The sequence below is a fragment of the Petromyzon marinus genome, unplaced genomic scaffold (assembly GCF_048934315.1).
Source record: "Petromyzon marinus isolate PM22_M1 ecotype Great Lakes invasive population unplaced genomic scaffold, UKy_Petmar_22M1.pri1.0 PM_Scaffold_173, whole genome shotgun sequence".
In the NCBI taxonomy this organism is placed as follows: domain Eukaryota; kingdom Metazoa; phylum Chordata; class Hyperoartia; order Petromyzontiformes; family Petromyzontidae; genus Petromyzon; species Petromyzon marinus.
Window position 1 is genome coordinate 72,501 of NW_027423139.1, and position 22,842 is coordinate 95,342.

General features: G+C 49.4%; 1 protein-coding gene across 1 annotated transcript in view; it reads right to left on the reverse strand.

Annotated features, from left to right (window-relative positions):
- Positions 1-22,501, reverse strand: part of LOC142922791 (uncharacterized) — a 65,565-nt gene extending 43,064 nt beyond the window's left edge. Inside the window, exon 1 of the mRNA XM_076063729.1 lies at positions 22,372-22,501. Within this exon, the coding sequence (XP_075919844.1) occupies positions 22,372-22,441 (70 nt within the window). The 5' untranslated portion in view covers positions 22,442-22,501. The remainder of the gene's footprint in view (positions 1-22,371) is intronic.
- Positions 22,502-22,842: the final 341 nt, after the last annotated feature.

Here is a 22,842-nt window from a genome sequence, read left to right on the forward strand (position 1 = left end):
ACACACACAGTAACACAACAACAACAACCGCCATTCGCCACTAAGTGGCGGTGACGTCACCACGACGCTTGTGCCAGGCCATGTGCACCTTGAGGCCACGTGAAGTGTCGAACGCCCGCTGGCAGGAGGTCACGGGGCAGACCCAGGTGCCACGGGTCGACTGACTGAGATGGCTGAGATGAGTGGCTGATGCACCACCTGTGCCCCCTATTGTGCCAACCTGCTGTGCTTTAGCCACCCGGCGCTTCGCTCGTTGTTGTGAGCGTCGCTCCTCCGCCGTCCGTTGTTGTTGGAGGGCGACTGCCTCCAACTGCCCAGTAGCGTCCTTCACGAGCCTCCTCCACAGAGGCCGATCTTGACACCGCTGGTACCAGTCATCGGCAAGTCCACTCAGCTCCACGTCCTCCTGTACCACATCACTCCATCTCTTCTCTAGCCCGTACAGCGCCCGCTTAGCCCCCTCAATCCGGCCGAACAAAAGCTGTTTCGGCATGCGGTGGCTGGGAATGTGGGCTACATGACCCAGCCATCGCAGCCTTGCCCGCCGGAGGAGCTCACCGATGGGACCTTGCCCAGATCTTTCAAGGATTTGTGAGCTCCTCACACAATCCAGCCTGGTTAAACCCAGGATGGATCGTAGGCCGGCCAGCCTAAATGTTTCGAACCGGCGAAGATGCTCCATTAAGGGGGTCCACGTTTCGCAAGCGTAGAGAAGGGATGGAATGACCGTGGCCGAGAAGACCTGAAGCTTAGTGCGGAGCGACAGACCAGGTAGCTTCCACACAGCGTTACACAACCCATGAAAAGATATTGCCGCTTGACTGATTCGGAGTGAGACCTCTGCTCTTAAACTGGAGCCGGTCATAAGCACACTGCCCAGGTATGGGAAACTCTCCACTCTCTCCACAACTGCCCCATCACCGATTGGGAGTTGGTGGAGTGTCCGATGGTACAAAATACCCAGGCAGGTGCTTAGTTTTGGTGGGGCTGATGGTAAGGCCCCACCTCTTAGTGGCACGCTCCAGTCTCAGCAGCAGCGTCTCCAACTCCTCCTCTGAATGAGCAGCTATTACCAAATCATCGGCATACATAACGTGGTTGAGCAATAGGGAGCCATTCCTTGACCGCACCCGGGCATCGACAAACACACACACACAGTCACATAGTCACACAGTCACACACACACAGTCACACACACACAGTCACACACACACAGTCACACACACACAGTCACACACACACAGTCACACACACACAGTCACACACACACAGTCAAACACACACAGTCACACACACACAGTCACACACACACAGTCACACACACAGTCACAAACACATTCACACACACAGTCACAGTAATTACACCTGCTGAATATTTTAGTGAAGTGTGGGTAATTGGATAGCACGGGTTCGTGACGGGTGAGACACACACACAGTCACACACAGTCACACACAGTCACACACAGTCACACACACAAAGATAAAGATCCCCCATATAGCCTTAACAGATAGCAGGATAGCAGGGCCAAGTGCTGTTAGCGAGCACCTATGAAGGCCGGAACGGTACACGAGGGGGTGGGTGGCCAGCACCACGCCGGACCGCCTTTGTCTCCCTAGTGGCAATGTTTACACACCGCACCAGGTACTCATTTGAGGCTGAGTCGACCTAGGGGAGGCCCGGGACCGGTTCAGATAATCGTCACTGGTGTTGGCCGTGAGCGGGAATCGATCCCGGGTCGCCAGGTTCATAGCGCAGCGCGCTAACCGCTACACTATCGCTACACTATCACACACACACACAGTCTCACACACACACAGTCACACACACAAACAGTCACACACACACAGTCACACACACAGTCACACACAACAACAACAACAACCGCCATTCGCCACTAAGTGGCGGTGACGTCACCACGACGCTTGTGCCAGGCTATGTGCACCCTGAGGCCACGTGAAGTGTCGAACGCCCGCTAGCAGGAGGTCACGGGGCAGACCCAGGTGCCACGGGTCGACTGACTGAGATGACTGGCTGATGCACCACCTGTGCCACCTACTGTGCCAACCTGCTGTGCTTTAGCCACCCGGCGCTCCGCTCGTTGTTGTGAGCGTCGCTCCTCCGCCCTCCGTTGTTGTTGGAGGGCGACTACCTCCAACTGCCCAGTAGCATCCTTCACGAGCCTCCTCCACAGAGGCCGATCTTGACACCGCTGGTACCAGTCATCGGCAAGTCCACTCAGCTCCACGTCCTCCTGTACCACATCACTCCATCTCTTCTCTAGCCCGTGCCGCGCCCGTTTAGCCCCCTCGATCCGGCCGAACAAAAGCTGTTTCGGCATGCGGTGGCTGGGCATGCGGGCTACATGACCCAGCCATCGCAGCCTTGCCCGCCGGAGGAGCTCACCGATGGGACCTTGCCCAGATCTTTCAAGGATTTGTGAGCTCCTCACACAATCCAGTCTGGTTAAACCCAGGATGGATCGTAGGCAGGCCAGCCTAAATGTTTCTAACCGGCGAAGATGTTCCATTAGGGGGGTCCACGTTTCGCAAGCGTAGAGAAGGGAGGGAATGAACGTGGCCGAGAAGACCTGAAGCTTAGTGCAGAGCGACAGACCAGGTAGCTTCCACACAGCGTTACGCAACCGATAAAAAGATATTGCCGCTCGACTGATTCGGAGTGAGACCTCTGCTGTTAAACTGGAGCCAGTCATAAGCACACTGCCCAGGTATGGGAAACTCTCCACTCTCTCCACAACTGCCCCATCACCGATTGGGAGTTGTGGGGGTGGAGTGTCTCATGGTACAAAATACCCAGGCAGGTGCTTAGTTTTGGTGGGGCTGATGGTAAGGCCCCACCTCTTAGTGGCACGCTCCAGTCTCAGCAGCAGCGTCTCCAACTCCTCCTCTGACTGAGCAGCTATTACCAAATCATCAGCATACATAACGTGGTTGACCAATAGGGAGCCATCCCTTGACCGCACCCGAGCATCGGTCAGCCTCCTATTATATCTGTACCATATGGAGATTTCCCCGGTACAGCTATTGAAGGCTTCACGAACTACGTGGTCAAAATAGATGTTAAATAATGTGGGAGCCAGAGGACATCCCTGTCGCACCCCAAGGTGTACAGGGAATGGCTATGACTCCCGGCCACGTAGTTTTACCCGGGCCCGCTCACCATCATGAAGGTCCTTAATGATCGTGAGCAGAGGGTCAGGGACTCCAAAAGCACGAACAACCCAGAGCCCAGGCCTACTGATGGTATCATAGGCCTTGACCAGGTCAATAAAGCAGAGATGTAGGTCTTGCTGGAATTCCCTACACCTCTGCTGTAGCAGACGGAAAGAAAATATGGCATCTGTGCAGGACTGTCCTTTTCTAAAACCGCATTGGGGCTCCGCAAGCCTCTCCTCAGCGTGCCTGGCAAGGCGGTGTTGAATAATCCTTGCCAAGACCTTTCCCGGCACACTGTGGAGTGAGATGCCCCTGTAGTTGTGACAGTCTGTGCGGTCCCCCTTCTTAAAGAGGGGGACCACCAGGGCATCCTTCCTATCCTGCGGAACCCATCCATTGGTCCAGACTATTGTTATGATGTCATATAGGGCAGTCTGTGCACAAACGCCACCCTCCCTCAGCATTTCGCTTGGGAGATCATCTATACCCGGTGCCTTTCCTGGTCTCAGACTCCGGATCGCCTTCAGTACTTCCTCAACAAATGGCACCTCAGCCAGCCACTCACAGGGGGTGACTTCTTCCAATATTTGAAGCACTGCAGCATCAGCAGGGTCATCCCCACTTTGTGCCACGATGTTTTCCTGGCTGAGGGAATTGCCCTTCCCCAGGACCTTACAGAAATGCTCAGCAAATCTGCAAACCTGTTCCTGGGGGTCGGAGATTGGATCACCGTTTTTCCCCCTAATGATGGTAATAGGTGTGGTGCTGCAGGTTACTTTTTAGATGGAATTAAATAGAGATTTGTGATCGCGGGCCACTGAGGCAGACTCCATCTCCTCAGCAACCCGCGACCACCACCCATCCTTGCAGCGCCTCACGGCTCTCCGAAGCTCCGAGCGAAGGCTGCGGAAAGCCTCCTCATTCTCTGACGTGGGATTCTGTAGCTGATGACAGTGGGCCTGTCGCTTTTTCTCAACCATCCTGAACACCTCCTCTGTCAGTCAGGGTCTCTGGCGAGGTCTGAACCACGTACCCAAAGCAGCCATTGCAGCTGCATGAGTCACAGTCCTAAACCTCGCCCATTTACCCTCGACATCACGAGGAGTGGGGGACGATGCCAACCCTAGCCGCAAGCGATGATGAAATTCTCGCTTGCAACTTTCATCAGATAACTGAGACCAGGCCACTTTAAGTTGGAATGGGGTCCTGGGTGTACACCCACCACCGGAGTGGAAGAATGGCAGGCGCATTTTACAGATGACTAGTCGATGGTCAGAGGGCAGATCAGCTCCACGGTAGGTCCTGGTGTCAAGGACACGGGCTCGCATCCGCTGGTCCGTCACTATGTAGTCCAGCAGATGTTCTTGCTTGGACCCGGCATGCATCCACGATGTTGTGTGGATGCGCCAATGCCGGAACAGCGTGTTGGTAATTACAAGCCCATGGGCTGCACAAAAATCTAGCAGCCTGCTACCGTTGTTATGGAGCTGATCTTGCCCATGCCCTCCAATCACTCCAGACCAGATGCCAGTATCATGACCAACTCGGGCATTGAAGTCACCCAACAAGATGACTCTATCCCGAGGGGCCACTTTAGCCAGCACCTGTGACAGGAGGTCATAGAAGGCATCTGACTCATCGGCTTTGCCTACAACCCTCCACGGATGTTCGTCTTCGGTGCGGGCATAAGTAACCACGACCACCACTCCTCACCTCCGGTTGATGGGAAGGCGAGCCCAAATAGCCTGGGACCTATAGCTTCCCACACCTCACCGCCACGCTCCCACGCCCCCTTCATTCTTTTGTTCATAAGAAGAGCCACATCTTGTTGTTTGGTAGTCTGCTGCCCCGAGTAGAGGACTGTCCACCCCTCATGGTGGCAGGAGCCAGAACCGGTCCACCGGACCTCCTGAATATCACATAGATCCAGGCGGTACCGGTTATGCTCCCGACAGAGGATTGGCAGACTCTCCTCCGCAGTGAGCGTTCGAACATTCCACGTGGCCACACGAAGTGGCTTTTCGTTGTTTCTGGAGGAGCCCCGAGGGTAGAGATTCAATCTCCTGTCTCCGCCAACTGGGATTTGGCCAGGAGACATCATAGACGTCCTCCGGCACAAGCTTATTAGTTACATATTTGAGTCATGGTTTAGTGGTAAATTTTTGAAGGTGGAGGGGTTACCAGCCCCTCGCACCCGTCCAGAGCCCCCGTTTAGCCCCTGTGGTGGTCACAGACGCCATGAGAGGAGGAGCCAATCGGAATTGGCCCTCCCCCCACAGCACTGTCCACGACAGAGTTGCCCGTCCGGCACCGCGAGGAGGTAGGGGGTTGTTTTGCCGGACTGTGTGTGTGTGTGTGTATGATTGTGTGTGACTGTGTGTTACACAGTCACACACAGTCACACACATATATCTACACAACAAAGGCAGAGATAACGATCCCCAACAGATTGTTGGCGTTGCTGTGACTATGAGATGTTGATTACTTCTCCTGGTATGCAGGAGGTCGTGGGTTCGATACCGACCCTGACGATGCCTGCTGCTGCTGCTGCTGTAGATTTGGCGTCTCTCTCTTTGTCTCTCTGTCTCTCTCTCTCTGTCTCTCTCTTTCTCTCTCTATCTCTCTGTCTCTCTCTGTCTCTCTCTGTCTCTCTCGCTGTCTCTCTCTCTGTCTCTCTGTCTCTCTCTCTGTCTCTCTCTCTGTCTCTCTCTGTCTCTCTCTCTCTGTCTCTCTCTGTCTCTCTCTGTCTCTCTCTGCCTCCTTGTCTCTCTCTCTCTCTGTCTCTCTCTGTCCACGTTACGAATCATCGCCACCATCACCACCATCACCACCACCACCATCACCACCATCACCACCATCAACACCACCACCATCACCACCATCACCACCATCACCACCACCACCATCACCACCATCATCACCATCACCACCATCACCACCACCATCATCACCATCATCACCATCACCACCATCAGCATCACCACCATCACCACCATCACCACCATCAGCATCACCACCATCACCATCATCATTATCATCACCATCATCACCACCATCATCATCATAACCATCACCACCATCAACACCATCACCACCATCACCACCACCATCACCACCATCATCACCATCATCACCATCACCACCACCATCACCACCATCATCACCATCATCACCATCACCACCATCACCATCACCACCATCACCACCATCATCACCATCATCACCATCACCACCATCAGCATCACCACCATCACCACCATCACCACCATCACCATCCCCACCATCACCACCATCACCACCATCATCATCACCACCATCACCACCATCACCATCAACACCACCGTCACCACCATCACCACCACCATCACCACCATCACCACCATCATCACCATTACCACCATCACCACCACCATCACCACCACCATCACCACCACCATCACCACCATCACCACCACCACCATCACCACCACCATCACCACCATCACCACGACCACCATTGCTACCACCATCACCACCACCACCATCACCACCACCACCACCATCACCACCACCATCACCACCACCATTACCATCACCACCATCACCACCATCACCACCACCATCACCACCATCACCACCATCACCACCACCATCACCACCACCAAAGTGATGGGTTGTTGGGGGGTGGTGGAGGCTGTCTGCTCGAAATGTCCACACGCTGAACACGACTACAGTGATGGTGATGATGGTGATGATGATGGTGATGATGGTGATGGTGATGATGGTGATGATGATGGTGATGATGATGGTGATGATGGTGATGATGATGGTGATGGATGATGGTGATGATGGTGATGATGATGGTGATGATGATGGTGATGATGATGATGATGGTGGTGATGATGGATGATGATGGTGATGGATGATGGTGATGATGGTGATGATGATGGTGATGATGATGGTGATGATGGTGATGGATGATGATATGGTGATGATGATGGTGATGATGGTGATGATGATGGATGAGGATGATGATGATGGTGATGATGGTGATGATGATGGTGATGATGATGATCGTGATGATGATGGTGATGATGGTGATGGTGATGATGGTGATGATGATGATGGATGATGATAGTGATGATGATGGTGATGATGGTGATGATGATGGTGATGATGATGGTGATGATGATGGTGATGATGGTGATGATGATGGTGATGATGGTGATGATGGTGATGATGATGGTGATGATTATGGTGATGATGGTGATGATGATGGTGATGATGATGGTAATGATGAGCCACATTCGTTGAATCTCGACAGGCAACTTCGCCTTAGCCCCTCCCCCAGCCCACCACGATCACACTTCGTAAATGTTGCGAATTTGCTCTCAATCAACACAAACAAACACACAAAGACAAAGATCCCCCGTATAGCCTTAACAGGCTGTAGGGGCAAGTGCTGTTAGCTAGCGCCTCACACACAGACACAGACAAAGATCCCCCGTGTAGCCTCTAACAGGCTGTAGGGGCAAGTGCTGTTAGCTAGCGCCTCACACACAGACACAGACAAAGATCCCCCGTGTAGCCTCTAACAGGCTGTAGGGGCAATTGCTGTTAGCTAGCGCCTCACACACAGACACAGACAAAGATCCCCCGTGTAGCCTCTAACAGGCTGTAGGGGTAAGTGCACATACACACGTACACCCACACACATATACACGTACACACGCACACAAACACGCATACACACACACACGTACACACACACGTAAACACACGTACACCCACACACATACACACACACATACACACATACCTTGATACATGTCAATATAGATACATACAGCTTGGTACGTGTTAATATAGATACACACAGCTTGGTACGTGTTAATATAGATACATACAGCTTGGTACGTGTTAATATAGATACATACACAGCATGGTACGTGTTAATATAGATACACACAGCTTGTTACGTGTTAATATAGATACACATACAGCTTGGTACGTGTTAATATAGATACACATGCAGCTTGGTACGTGTTAATATAGATACACATACAGCATGGTACGTGTTGATATAGATACATACAGCATGGTACGTGTTAATATAGATACACACAGCTTGGTACGTGTTAATATAGATACATACAGCTTAGTACGTGTTAATATAGATACATACAGCTTAGTACGTGTTAATATAGATACATACAGGTTGGTACGTGTTAATATAGATACATACACAGCATGGTACGTGTTAATATAGATACACACAGCATGGTACGTGTTAATATAGATACACACAGCTTGGTACGTGTTAATATAGATACATACAGCTTGGTACGTGTTAATATAGATACATACACAGCATGGTACGTGTTAATATAGATACACACAGCTTGTTACGTGTTAATATAGATACACATACAGCTTGGTACGTGTTAATATAGATACACATAGCTTGGTACGTGTTAATATAGATACACATACAGCATGGTACGTGTTGATATAGATACATACAGCATGGTACGTGTTAATATAGATACACACAGCTTGGTACGTGTTAATATAGATACACATACAGCTTGGTACGTGTTAATATAGATACATACAGCTTAGTACGTGTTAATATAGATACATACAGCTTAGTACGTGTTAATATAGATACATACAGGTTGGTACGTGTTAATATAGATACATACAGCATGGTACGTATTAATATAGATACATACAGCTAGGTACGTGTTAATATAGATACATACAACTTGGTACGTGTTAATATAGATACACATACAGCTTGTAACGTGTTAATATAGATACACACAGATTGGTACGTGTTAATATAGATACACATACAGCTTGGTACGTGTTAATATAGATACATACAGTTTGGTACGTGTTAATATAGATACACATACAGCTTGGTACGTGTTAATATAGATACATACAGCTTGGTACGTGTTAATATAGATACACATACAGCTTGGTACGTGTTAATATAGATACATACAGCATAGTACGTGTTAATATAGATACACACAGCATGGTACGTGTTAATATAGATATACACACAGCATGGTACGTGTTAATATAGATACACATACAGCTTGGTACGTGTTAATATAGATACACATACAGCATGGTACGTGTTAATATAGATACACACAGCATGGTACGTGTTAATATAGATACATACAGCATGGTACGTGTTAATATAGATACACACACAGCTTGGTACGTGTTAATATAGATACACATACAGCATGGTACGTGTTAATATAGATACACACAGTTTGGTACGTGTTAATATAGATACATACAGCTTGGTACGTGTTAATATAGATACACATACAGCATGGTACGTGTTAATATAGATACACACAGTTTGGTACGTGTTAATATAGATATACATACAGCTTGGTACGTGTTAATATAGATACACACAGCTTGGTACGTGTTAATATAGATACATACAGCTTAGTACGTGTTAATATAGATACACACAGCTTGGTACGTGTTAATATAGATACATACAAAGCATGGTACGTGTTAATATAGATACATACAGCTTGGTACGTGTTAATATAGATACACACATACAGCTTAGTACGTGTTAATATAGATACACACACAGCTTGGTACGTGTTAATATAGATACACATACAGCATGGTACGTGTTAATATAGATACACACAGCTTGGTACGTGTTAATATAGATACACACATACTTTAGTATGTGACGCGTATGAATACAAATACCCTATAGTATGGTGGTTTAAAATCACGTATGTATAAAACCTTTTTTTAATATATATGACCGGTAACCGGTTACCGGCATAACCGGTAACCGACTGAGAACCGGTTAATACGGGTTTTGTGAAACTGGAGACATGAAGACAGCGGCTGTACCGGTAGTGGTGATGGTGGTAGTGGTTGTTAGTGGTGATGGTGGTTGTGGTTGTTAGTGGTGGTAGTGGTGATGGTGGTAGTGGTTGTTAGTGGTGATGGTGGTTGTGGTTGTTAGTGGTGGTAGTGGTGATGGTGGTAGTGGTTGTTAGTGGTGATGGTGGTTGTGGTTGTTAGTGGTGGTAGTGGTGATGGTGGTAGTGGTTGTTAGTGGTGATGGTGGTTGTGGTTGTTAGTGGTGGTAGTGGTGATGGTGGTAGTGGTTGTTAGTGGTGATGGTGGTAGTGGTTGTTAGTGGTGATGGTGGTTGTGGTTGTTAGTGGTGGTAGTGGTGATGGTGGTAGTGGTTGTTAGTGGTGATGGTGGTTGTGGTTGTTAGTGGTGGTAGTGGTGATGGTGGTAGTGGTTGTTAGTGGTGGTAGTGGTGATGGTGGTAGTGGTTGTTAGTGGTGATGGTGGTTGTGGTTGTTAGTGGTGGTAGTGGTGATGGTGGTAGTGGTTGTTAGTGGTGATGGTGGTTGTGGTTGTTAGTGGTGGTAGTGGTGATGGTGGTAGTGGTTGTTAGTGGTGGTAGTGGTGATGGTGGTAGTGGTTGTTAGTGGTGATGGTGGTAGTGGTTGTTAGTGGTGGTAGTGGTGATGGTGGTAGTGGTTGTTAGTGGTGATGGTGGTTGTGGTTGTTAGTGGTGGTGGTGGTAGTGGTTGTTAGTGGTGATGGTGGTAGTGGTTGTTAGTGGTGGTAGTGGTGATGGTGGTAGTGGTTGTTAGTGGTGATGGTGGTTGTGGTTGTTAGTGGTGGTAGTGGTGATGGTGGTAGTGGTTGTTAGTGGTGGTAGTGGTGATGGTGGTAGTGGTTGTTAGTGGTGATGGTGGTTGTGGTTGTTAGTGGTGGTAGTGGTGATGGTGGTAGTGGTTGTTAGTGGTGATGGTGGTTGTGGTTGTTAGTGGTGGTAGTGGTGATGGTGGTAGTGGTTGGTAGTGGTGATGGTGGTTGTGGTTGTTAGTGGTGGTAGTGGTGATGGTGGTAGTGGTTGTTAGTGGTGATGGTGGTTGTGGTTGTTAGTGGTGGTAGTGGTGATGGTGGTAGTGGTTGTTAGTGGTGATGGTGGTTGTGGTTGTTAGTGGTGGTAGTGGTGATGGTGGTAGTGGTTGTTAGTGGTGATGGTGGTTGTGGTTGTTAGTGGTGATGGTGGTTGTGGTTGTTAGTGGTTGTTAGTGGTGATGGTGGTAGTGGTTGTTAGTGGTGATGGTGGTTGTGGTTGTTAGTGGTGGTAGTGGTGATGGTGGTAGTGGTTGTTAGTGGTGATGGTGGTTGTGGTTGTTAGTGGTGGTAGTGGTGATGGTGGTAGTGGTTGTTAGTGGTGATGGTGGTTGTGGTTGTTAGTGGTGGTAGTGGTGATGGTGGTAGTGGTTGTTAGTGGTGATGGTGGTTGTGGTTGTTAGTGGTGGTAGTGGTGATGGTGGTAGTGGTTGTTAGTGGTGATGGTGGTTGTGGTTGTTAGTGGTGATGGTGGTTGTGGTTGTTAGTGGTTGTTAGTGGTGATGGTGGTAGTGGTTGTTAGTGGTGATGGTGGTTGTGGTTGTTAGTGGTGGTAGTGGTGATGGTGGTAGTGGTTGTTAGTGGTGATGGTGGTTGTGGTTGTTAGTGGTGATGGTGGTTGTGGTTGTTAGTGGTGGTAGTGGTGATGGTGGTAGTGGTTGTTAGTGGTGATGGTGGTTGTGGTTGTTAGTGGTGGTAGTGGTGATGGTGGTAGTGGTTGTTAGTGGTGATGGTGGTTGTGGTTGTTAGTGGTGGTAGTGGTGATGGTGGTAGTGGTTGTTAGTGGTGATGGTGGTTGTGGTTGTTAGTGGTGGTAGTGGTGATGGTGGTAGTGGTTGTTAGTGGTGATGGTGGTTGTGGTTGTTAGTGGTGGTAGTGGTGATGGTGGTAGTGGTTGTTAGTGGTGATGGTGGTTGTGGTTGTTAGTGGTGGTAGTGGTGATGGTGGTAGTGGTTGTTAGTGGTGATGGTGGTTGTGGTTGTTAGTGGTGATGGTGGTTGTGGTTGTTAGTGGTTGTTAGTGGTGATGGTGGTAGTGGTTGTTAGTGGTGATGGTGGTTGTGGTTGTTAGTGGTGGTAGTGGTGATGGTGGTAGTGGTTGTTAGTGGTGATGGTGGTTGTGGTTGTTAGTGGTGGTAGTGGTGATGGTGGTAGTGGTTGTTAGTGGTGATGGTGGTTGTGGTTGTTAGTGGTGGTAGTGGTGATGGTGGTAGTGGTTGTTAGTGGTGATGGTGGTTGTGGTTGTTAGTGGTGGTAGTGGTGATGGTGGTAGTGGTTGTTAGTGGTGATGGTGGTTGTGGTTGTTAGTGGTGATGGTGGTTGTGGTTGTTAGTGGTTGTTAGTGGTGATGGTGGTAGTGGTTGTTAGTGGTGATGGTGGTTGTGGTTGTTAGTGGTGGTAGTGGTGATGGTGGTAGTGGTTGTTAGTGGTGATGGTGGTTGTGGTTGTTAGTGGTGATGGTGGTTGTGGTTGTTAGTGGTGGTAGTGGTGATGGTGGTAGTGGTTGTTAGTGGTGATGGTGGTTGTGGTTGTTAGTGGTGGTAGTGGTGATGGTGGTAGTGGTTGTTAGTGGTGATGGTGGTTGTGGTTGTTAGTGGTGGTAGTGGTGATGGTGGTAGTGGTTGTTAGTGGTGATGGTGGTTGTGGTTGTTAGTGGTGATGGTGGTTGTGGTTGTTAGTGGTGGTAGTGGTGATGGTGGTAGTGGTTGTTAGTGGTGATGGTGGTTGTGGTTGTTAGTGGTGGTAGGGGTGATGATGGTAGTGGTTGTAAGTGGTGGTAGTGGTTGTTAGTGGTGGTAGTGGTGATGGTGGTAGTGGTGGTGATGGTGGTTGTGGTTGTTAGTGGTGGTAGTGGTGATGGTGGTAGTGGTTGTTAGTGGTGGTAGTGGTGATGGTGGTAGTGGTTGTTAGTGGTGATGGTGGTTGTGGTTGTTAGTGGTGATGGTGGTTGTGGTTGTTAGTGGTGATGGTGGTTGTGGTTGTTAGTGGTGATGGTGGTTGTGGTTGTTAGTGGTGATGGTGGTTGTGGTTGTTAGTGGTGGTAGTGGTGATGGTGGTAGTGGTTGTTAGTGGTGATGGTGGTTGTGGTTGTTAGTGGTGATGGTGGTTGTGGTTGTTAGTGGTGATGGTGGTTGTGGTTGTTAGTGGTGGTAGTGGTGATGGTGGTAGTGGTTGTTAGTGGTGATGGTGGTTGTGGTTGTTAGTGGTGGTAGTGGTGATGGTGGTAGTGGTTGTTAGTGGTGATGGTGGTTGTGGTTGTTAGTGGTGGTAGTGGTGATGGTGGTAGTGGTTGTTAGTGGTGATGGTGGTTGTGGTTGTTAGTGGTGGTAGTGGTGATGGTGGTAGTGGTTGTTAGTGGTGATGGTGGTTGTGGTTGTTAGTGGTGGTAGTGGTGATGGTGGTAGTGGTTGTTAGTGGTGATGGTGGTTGTGGTTGTTAGTGGTGGTAGTGGTGATGGTGGTAGTGGTTGTTAGTGGTGATGGTGGTTGTGGTTGTTAGTGGTGGTAGTGGTGATGGTGGTAGTGGTTGTTAGTGGTGGTGGTGGTTGTGGTTGTTAGTGGTGGTAGTGGTGATGGTGGTAGTGGTTGTTAGTGGTGATGGTGGTGGTGGTTGTTAGTGGTGGTATTAGTGGTAGCAGTAGCGGTGGTGGTGATGGTAGTGGTGGTAGTGGTACTGGTAGCAGTACTGGCGGTGGTGGTAGTGGTTGTTAGTGGTGATGGTGGTAGTGGTTGTTAGTGGTGGTAGTGGTGGTAGTGGTGATGGTGGTAGTGGTTGTAGGTGGTGGTAGTGGTTGTTAGTGGTGGTAGTGGTGATGGTGGTAGTGGTGATGATGGTGGTAGTGCTGGTAGTGGTTTTTAGTGGTGGTAGTGGTGGTGATGGTAGTGGTGGTAGTGGTACTGGTAGCAGTAGTGGTGGTGGTGATGGTAGTGGTGGTAGTGGTACTGGTAGCAGTAGTGGTGGTGGTGGTGGTAGTGGTGGTAGTGGTGATGGTGGTAGTGGTTGTTAGTGGTGGTAGTGGTTGTTAGTGGTGGTAGTGGTGATGGTGGTAGTGGTGGTAGTGGTGATGGTGGTAGTGGTGATGGTGGTAGTGGTGGTAGTCGCGGTGGTGGTGATGGTAGTGGTGGTGGTTGTTAGTGGTCGTAGTGTAGTGGTTAATGCGCTAGCGACCCGAGATCGATTCCCACAGCCACATCATTGCCACACAAAGATCCCCCATATAGCCTTAGCAGACTGTAGGGGCAAGTGCTGTTAGCGAGCACCTATAAAGGCCGTGCCTCCCTTTATAGCTGATATGTTTACACATCTCACCAGGTACTCATTTGAGGCTGAGTCGACCTAAGGGAGGCCCAGGACCGGTTCAGATAATCGTCACTGGGTGTTGGCCGTGAGCGGGAATCGAACCCGGGTCGCCAGGTTCATAGCGCAGCGTAGCGCTAACCACTACACTACCGCTCATTGCACACAGCCAGACCCACCCCTACACACACACCCCTACACATACACACCTAGACACACACACACCCCTACACACACACACCCCTACACACACACACCCCTACCAACACACACACCTACACACACCCCTACACACACACACCCCTACACACACACACCCCTACACACACATTCACGTAATCCTACACACACACATATATATAGCATATACATACAACGTCAAATATCTCCCTTGTAGCCTCTAACAGACTGTTGGGGCAAGTGCTCTTGGTATCGAGTAGCAGAAACTCACACAAAGACAAAGGTCCCCCGTGTAGCCTCTAACAGGCTGTCGGGGCAAGTGCTGTTATCGAGTATCTCACACACAGACAAAGGTCCCCCGTGTAGCCTCTAACAGACTGTCGGGGCAAGTGCTGTTAGCGAGTATCTCACACACACAGACAAAGGTCCCCCGTGTAGCCTCTAACAGGCTGTAGGGGCAAGTGCTGTTAGCGAGTAGCTCACACACAGACACAGACAAAGATCCCCCGTGTAGCCTTAGCAGACTGTAGGGGCAAGTGCTGTTAGCTAGAACCTCACACACAGACACAGACAAAGGTCCCCCGTGTAGCCTCTAACAGGCTGTCGGGGCAAGTGCTGTTAGCGAGTAGCAGCACCCCATGAAGGCTGCCGCCACTGTGGGCACACACAGAGGGGGTGGGTGGCCAGCACCACGCCCGGCCGCCTTTGTCTCCCCCAGTGGCGATGTTTAATACACACACAGCACCAGGGAACTAATTTGAGGCCGAGTCGACCTAGGGGAGGCCCAGGGACCGGTTCGGATAATCGTCTACCACTCAAGGGTGCAAAACACGGACACACATACACATCACTACACACATACACACACCACTACACACACACACATACACACATCACTACACACATACACATCACTACACACATACACACACCACTACACACATACACATACACACATCACTACACACATACACACACCACTACACACATACACACACCACTACACACATGCACATTACTACACACACACATATATACACATCACTACACATTACTACACACACACACACCACTACACACATACACATTACTACACACACACTCATATATACATCACTACACACACACATACACACACACATATACACACACATACACACATACACACACACATGCACACATCACTACACATACACATATCACTACACACACGCAAAGATCAAAACAAACATGTAGCCTTAACAGACTGTAGGGGCAAGTGCTGTTAGCGAGCACCTATGAAGGCCGGAACGATACACGAGGGGGTGGGTGGCCAGCACCACGCCCGACCGCCTTTGTCTCCCTAGTGGCGATGTTTACACACCGCACCGAGTACTCATTTGAGGCTGAGTCGACCTAGGGGAGGCCCGGGACCGGTTCAGATAATCGTCACTGGTGTTGGCCGTGAGCGGGAATCGAACCCGTGTCGCCAGGTTCATAGCGCAGCGTAGCGCTAACCGCTACACTACCGCTCCCCACACACACACGCACACCTACACACACATCACTACACACATACACATACTCACATCACTACACACACACACACCACTACACACATACACACACACATACACACATCACTACACACATACACATTACTACACACACACATATATACACATCACTACACACACACACATATACACATCACTACACACACACAAATACATATCACTACACACACATATATACACATCACTACACACACACACATATATACATATCAATACACACACATATACATTTCACTGCACACACACACATATACATATCACTGCACACACACACATATACATATCACTACACACACACATATATACATATCACTACACACATATATACATATCACTACACACACACATATATATACATATCACTACACATATACATATCGCTACACACACAAATATCGCTACACACACATATATCACTACACACACACGTATCGCTACACACACACACACGTATCGCTACACACACACATACACGTATCGCTATACACACACACACACACGTAACGCTACACACACACACGTATCGCTACACACACACACATACACGTATCGCTACACACACAAACGTATCGCTACACACACACACGTCCCGCTACACACACACACATACACGTATCGCTACACACGTAAATATCGCTATACACACATATACACATCACTACACACATCACAACACACACATATACATATCGCTGCACACACACACATATATCGCTACACACACACCGCTACACACACATATCGCTACACACACATAAATCACTATACACACACACCGCTACGCACACACCGCTACACACACACCGCTACACACACACATATCGCTACACACACACCGCTACACACATATATCACTATACACACATATCGCTACACACACACCGCTACACACATATATCGCTACACACATATCACTACACACACACATGTATATATCACTACACACACATATCACTACACACACATATATATCACTACACACACATATCGCTACACACACACACATATCACGACACACACATATACATATCGCTACACACATACACATATATTTTACTACACACACATACACACGTATCGCTACACACACACAAATATATATATATATCACTACACATACTACACACACACATATACATATCGCTACACACACACATATATTACTACACACACACATACACACGTATCGCTACACACGCAAATATATATCACTGCACATACACACACATATATACATATCGCTACACACACAAATATATATATCACTACACATACTACACACACATATACATATCGCTACACACATACATATATTACTACACACACATACACACGTATCGCTACACACACACACAAATATATATCACTACACACACACACATATACATATCGCTACACACATACACACATACACATATATATTACTACACACACATACACACGTATCGCTACACACACACAAATATATATATATATCACTACACATACTACACACATATATACATATCGCTACACACACAAATATATATATCACTACACATACTACACACACACACATATACATATCGCTACACACATACATATATTACTACACACACATACACACGTATCGCTACACACACATATATATCACTACACATACTACACACACACACATATACATATCGCTACACACATACACACATACACATATATATTACTACACACACATACACACGTATCGCTACACACACACAAATATATATATATATATATCACTACACATACTACACACATATATACATATCGCTACACACACAAATATATATATATCACTACACATACTACACACACACATACATATCGCTACACACATACATATATTACTACACACACATACACACGTATCGCTACACACACATATATATCACTACACATACTACACACACACACATATACATATCGCTACACATACATATATTACTACACACACATACACACGTATCGCTACACACACAGATATATATAACTATACATATACGTATCACTACACACACACATATCCCAACATATACACACGCATAAACATATTTCTAGCATGTACAGTCACACAACTACAAAGACAAAAATCCCCTATGTAGCCTTAACATACTGTAGGGGCAAGTGCTGTTAGCGAGCACCTATGAAGGCCGGAACGGTACACGAGGGGGTGGGTGGCCAGCACCACGCCCGACCGCCTTTGTCTCCCTAGTGGCGATGTTTTTATCCACCGCACCAGGTACTCATTTGAGGCTGAACCAACCTATGGGAGGCCCAGGACCACGTTCAGATAATCGCTGGCATTGGGTGGTGGTGCTGGTGGCCGTGATCGGGAATCGAACTTGGGTGGTGAATGGGTTCGTAGCGCAGCATAGCGCTAATCGCTGCACCACCGCTCCCCACACACACACAGAGTGACACACACAGTGACACACACATATACACACACGCATATACACACACATATATACACACAGTGACACACACACAGTGACACACACACACATTGACACACAGTGACACACACCTATATACACATATATATATACACACACACACAGTGACACACACAGTGACACACGCATATATACACACAGAGTGTGCACACAATGAGACACACACACAGTGACACACACAGTGATACACACACAGTGACACACAGTGACACACACACAGTAACACACACAATGACACACACACAGTGACACACAGTGACACATACACAGTGACACACACAGTGACACACACACCGCTCCCCCCACATATATACACACACAAACACACACACACATATATACACACATATATACACATAGTGACACACACAGTGACACACACAGTGACACACACAGTGACACACACACACCGCTCCCCACACATATATACACACACAAACACACACACACATATACACACATATATACACACAGTGACACACACAGTGACACACACAGTGACGCACACACAGTGACACACACACACACAGTGACGCACACAGTGACACTCACACATACAGTGACACACACAGTGACACACGCATATATACACACACATATATACACACGTTAATATGTCCCTGCAAACGAGCAGACTGTAGGGGCAAGTGCTGTAAGCGAGCGGCAGCGATATGAAGGTCACTGTGTGACACACACACAGTGACACACACACAGTGACACACACAGTGACACACAGTGACACACACACACAGTGACACACACACACAGTGACACACACACACACACCGCTCCCCACACATATATACACACATATATACACACATATATACACCCACACCGCTCCCCACACATATATACACACACATATACACACATATATACACATAGTGACACACACACAGTGACACACACATATACACACACAGTGACACACACACATATACACACGCATACATACACACAAATACACAAATATACACACACACATCTAAGCACGTGTATATATATACACAGTCAATAACGCTTGCAACAACGACAGATACCACTTTGACTGATCCATAAGAGACTGGGGGCTTTAGTTCTAACGATTGAAGCGATTTTTGTCTTTTTAAAAAACATGCAATATCCGACGCAGACAAACGAATTTGATTGCTCAGCCTCAAATTAGCCCGGCAATCACCCACCCGCTCACCCACCCGCTCACCCACTCGCTCGCCCACCCGCTCGCCCACCCGCTCGCCCACCCGCTCACCCACCCGCTCGCCCACCCGCTCACCCACCCGCTCGCCCACCCGCTCACCCACCCGCTCGCCCACCCGCTCGCCCACCCGCTCGCCCACCCGCTCGCCCACATGCTCACCCAACAGCTCACCCGCCCGCTGACCCGCTCACCCACCCGCTCACACATTCGCTCACCCATCTGGTCACCCGCCCGCTCACCCACCCGCTCACCCGCTCACCCACTCACTCACCCGCTCACCCACCCGCTCACCCACCCGCTCACCCACTCACTCACTCACCCGCTCATCCACTCACTCACCCACCCGCTCACCCACCCGATCACCCGCTCACCCGCTCACCCACTCACTCACCCACCCACTCACTCACCCGCAAACTCATTCATCCGTTCACTCACTCACCCACTGACTCGGTCACTCGCTAACCCATTCGCCCACTCACTCACCCACTTACTCGCTCGCTAACCCACTCACTCACCCACCAGCTCACCCACCCGCTCACCCACCCGCTCACCCACTCACCCACTCACCCACCCACTCACCCACCCGGTCACCCACTCGCTCACCCGCTCACTCACTCGCTCACCCACGCGCTCACCCACTCGCTCACCCACCCGCTCACCCACTCACTCACTCACCCGCTCACCCCCTCACTCACCCGCAAACTCATTAATCCGTTCACTCACTCACCCACTCACTCGCTCGCTAACCCACTCACTCACCCACGCACTCACCCACTCACTCGGTCACTCGCTAACCCGCTCATCCACTTACTTGCCCACTCGCTCGCTAAGCCATTCACCCGCTCACTCACCCGCCCACTCACCCACTCGCTCGCTAACCCACTCATCCGTTCACTCACTCACCTACTCACTCACCTACTCACTCGCTCACTCACTCGTTCACCCGCTCACTCGCTAACCCGCCCATTCACTCACTTACCCACTCACTCGCTCGGTCACCTACTCACTCAATCACCCATTCATTCACCCATTCAGCCACTCACTCCGTCACTCACTCGCTCACCCACTCACCCGCTCACTCACACACTCACTCACCGGTTCACTCACTCACACATTCACTCATCCATTCATTCACCCACTCACCCGCTCACCCTCTCACTCCGTCACTCACTCACTCACACACTCACCCATTCATTCACTCGCTCACTCGCTCGCTCACACCATCACTCACCCACCCACTCACCCACCCACTCACCCACCCACACCCTCAACTCGATTCCCATCAGCGCGGCACCTGGCCACATTCACGCGCTCCACGATCTGACGTGCGAGCGACGTTGGCGCTCGCAACCATTGCAACCCTCAAAACTCTCAACGTCTACAACTCAAGGCACAACCCAGAACACACAACCCAGATCTCACAACCCAGAACACACAATCTCGCAACCCAGAACTCACAACCCAGAACTCACAACCCAGAACTCACAACCCAGATCACACAATCTCACAACCCAGAACTCACAACCCAGATCTCACAACCCAGATCTCACAATCTCATAACCCAGAACACACAACCCAGAACTCACAATCTCACAACCCAGAACTCACAACCCAGAACTCACAACCCAGAACTCATAACCCAGATCACACAATCTCACAACCCAGAACACACAACCCAGAACTCACAACCCAGAACACACAACCCAGAGCTCACAACCCAGATCTCACAATCTCACAACCCAGAACTCACAACCCAGAACACACAACCCAGATCTCACAATCCAGATCTCACAATCTCACAACCCAGAACTCATAACCCAGATCTCACAACCCAGAACTCACAACCCAGAACTCATAACCCAGATCTCACAACCCAGATCTCACAACCCAGAACACACAACCCAGAACACACAAACCAGAACACACAAACCAGAACACACAAACCAGAACACACAACCCAGAACTCACAACCCAGAACACACAACCCAGAACTCACAACCCAGATCTCACAACCCAGAACACACAACCCAGATCTCACAACCCAGAACACACAACCCAGAACTCACAACCCAGAACACACAACCCAGAAAACACAATCTCAAAGCCTAGAACTCACAACCCAGATCTCACAACCCAGATCTCACAATCTCACAACCCAGAGCTCACAATCTTACAACCCAGAACTTACAACCCAGAACACACAATTTCACAGCCCAGAAGTTACAGCTTGGAACTCACAATCCAGAACTCACAACCCAGAACTTACAATCCCAGAACTCACAACCCAGATCTCACAATCCCAGAACTCACAACCCATAACTCACAATCTTAAAACTTGGAACACACAACCCAGAACACACAATCTCACAACCCAGATCTCACAACCCAGAACACACAATCTCACAACCTAGAACACACAACCCAGAACTCACAATCTTAAAACTTGGAACACACAACGCAGAATTCACAATCTCACAATCCCAGAACTCACAATCCCAGAACCCACAATCTCACAATCCCAGACCTCACAAACCAGGACTCACAATCTCACAACCCGAACTCACCTTTACAATCCGAGTCCGCACCATCACCGCCGTGCATCATCGCCATCATCTCGGCGTTGGGCGCCTGCATCACCAATCCCGAAGGTGCCGTCAGCTCCCTGTAGACCCCAACGTGCCCACCGCCACCACCACCGCCACCACCACCGCCACCACCGCCACCACCGCCACCACCGGCCTGCACCCCTCCACCGTGTCCCAGGCCACCGCCACGTGCAGGCGCGAGGCAGCCGCCACCGGACGCGTACGGAGCGCAAGTCGCCGACGGCTTCGTGTCTCCGAGGATGTCTCTGATGAGGAACGACGAGGTGACCACGCGACTCGTGGGGCCCTGCGCAGCCACCAGCGACGGTTTGAGGGCCGCGAAACCGACCATGGCAGCAGCAGCAGCAGCTGCAGCCGCAGCAGCAGCAGCAGCAGCAGCTGCGGTTGTAGCTGTGGTGGTTGTTGTTGTTGTTGTTGTTGAGTGGTGTC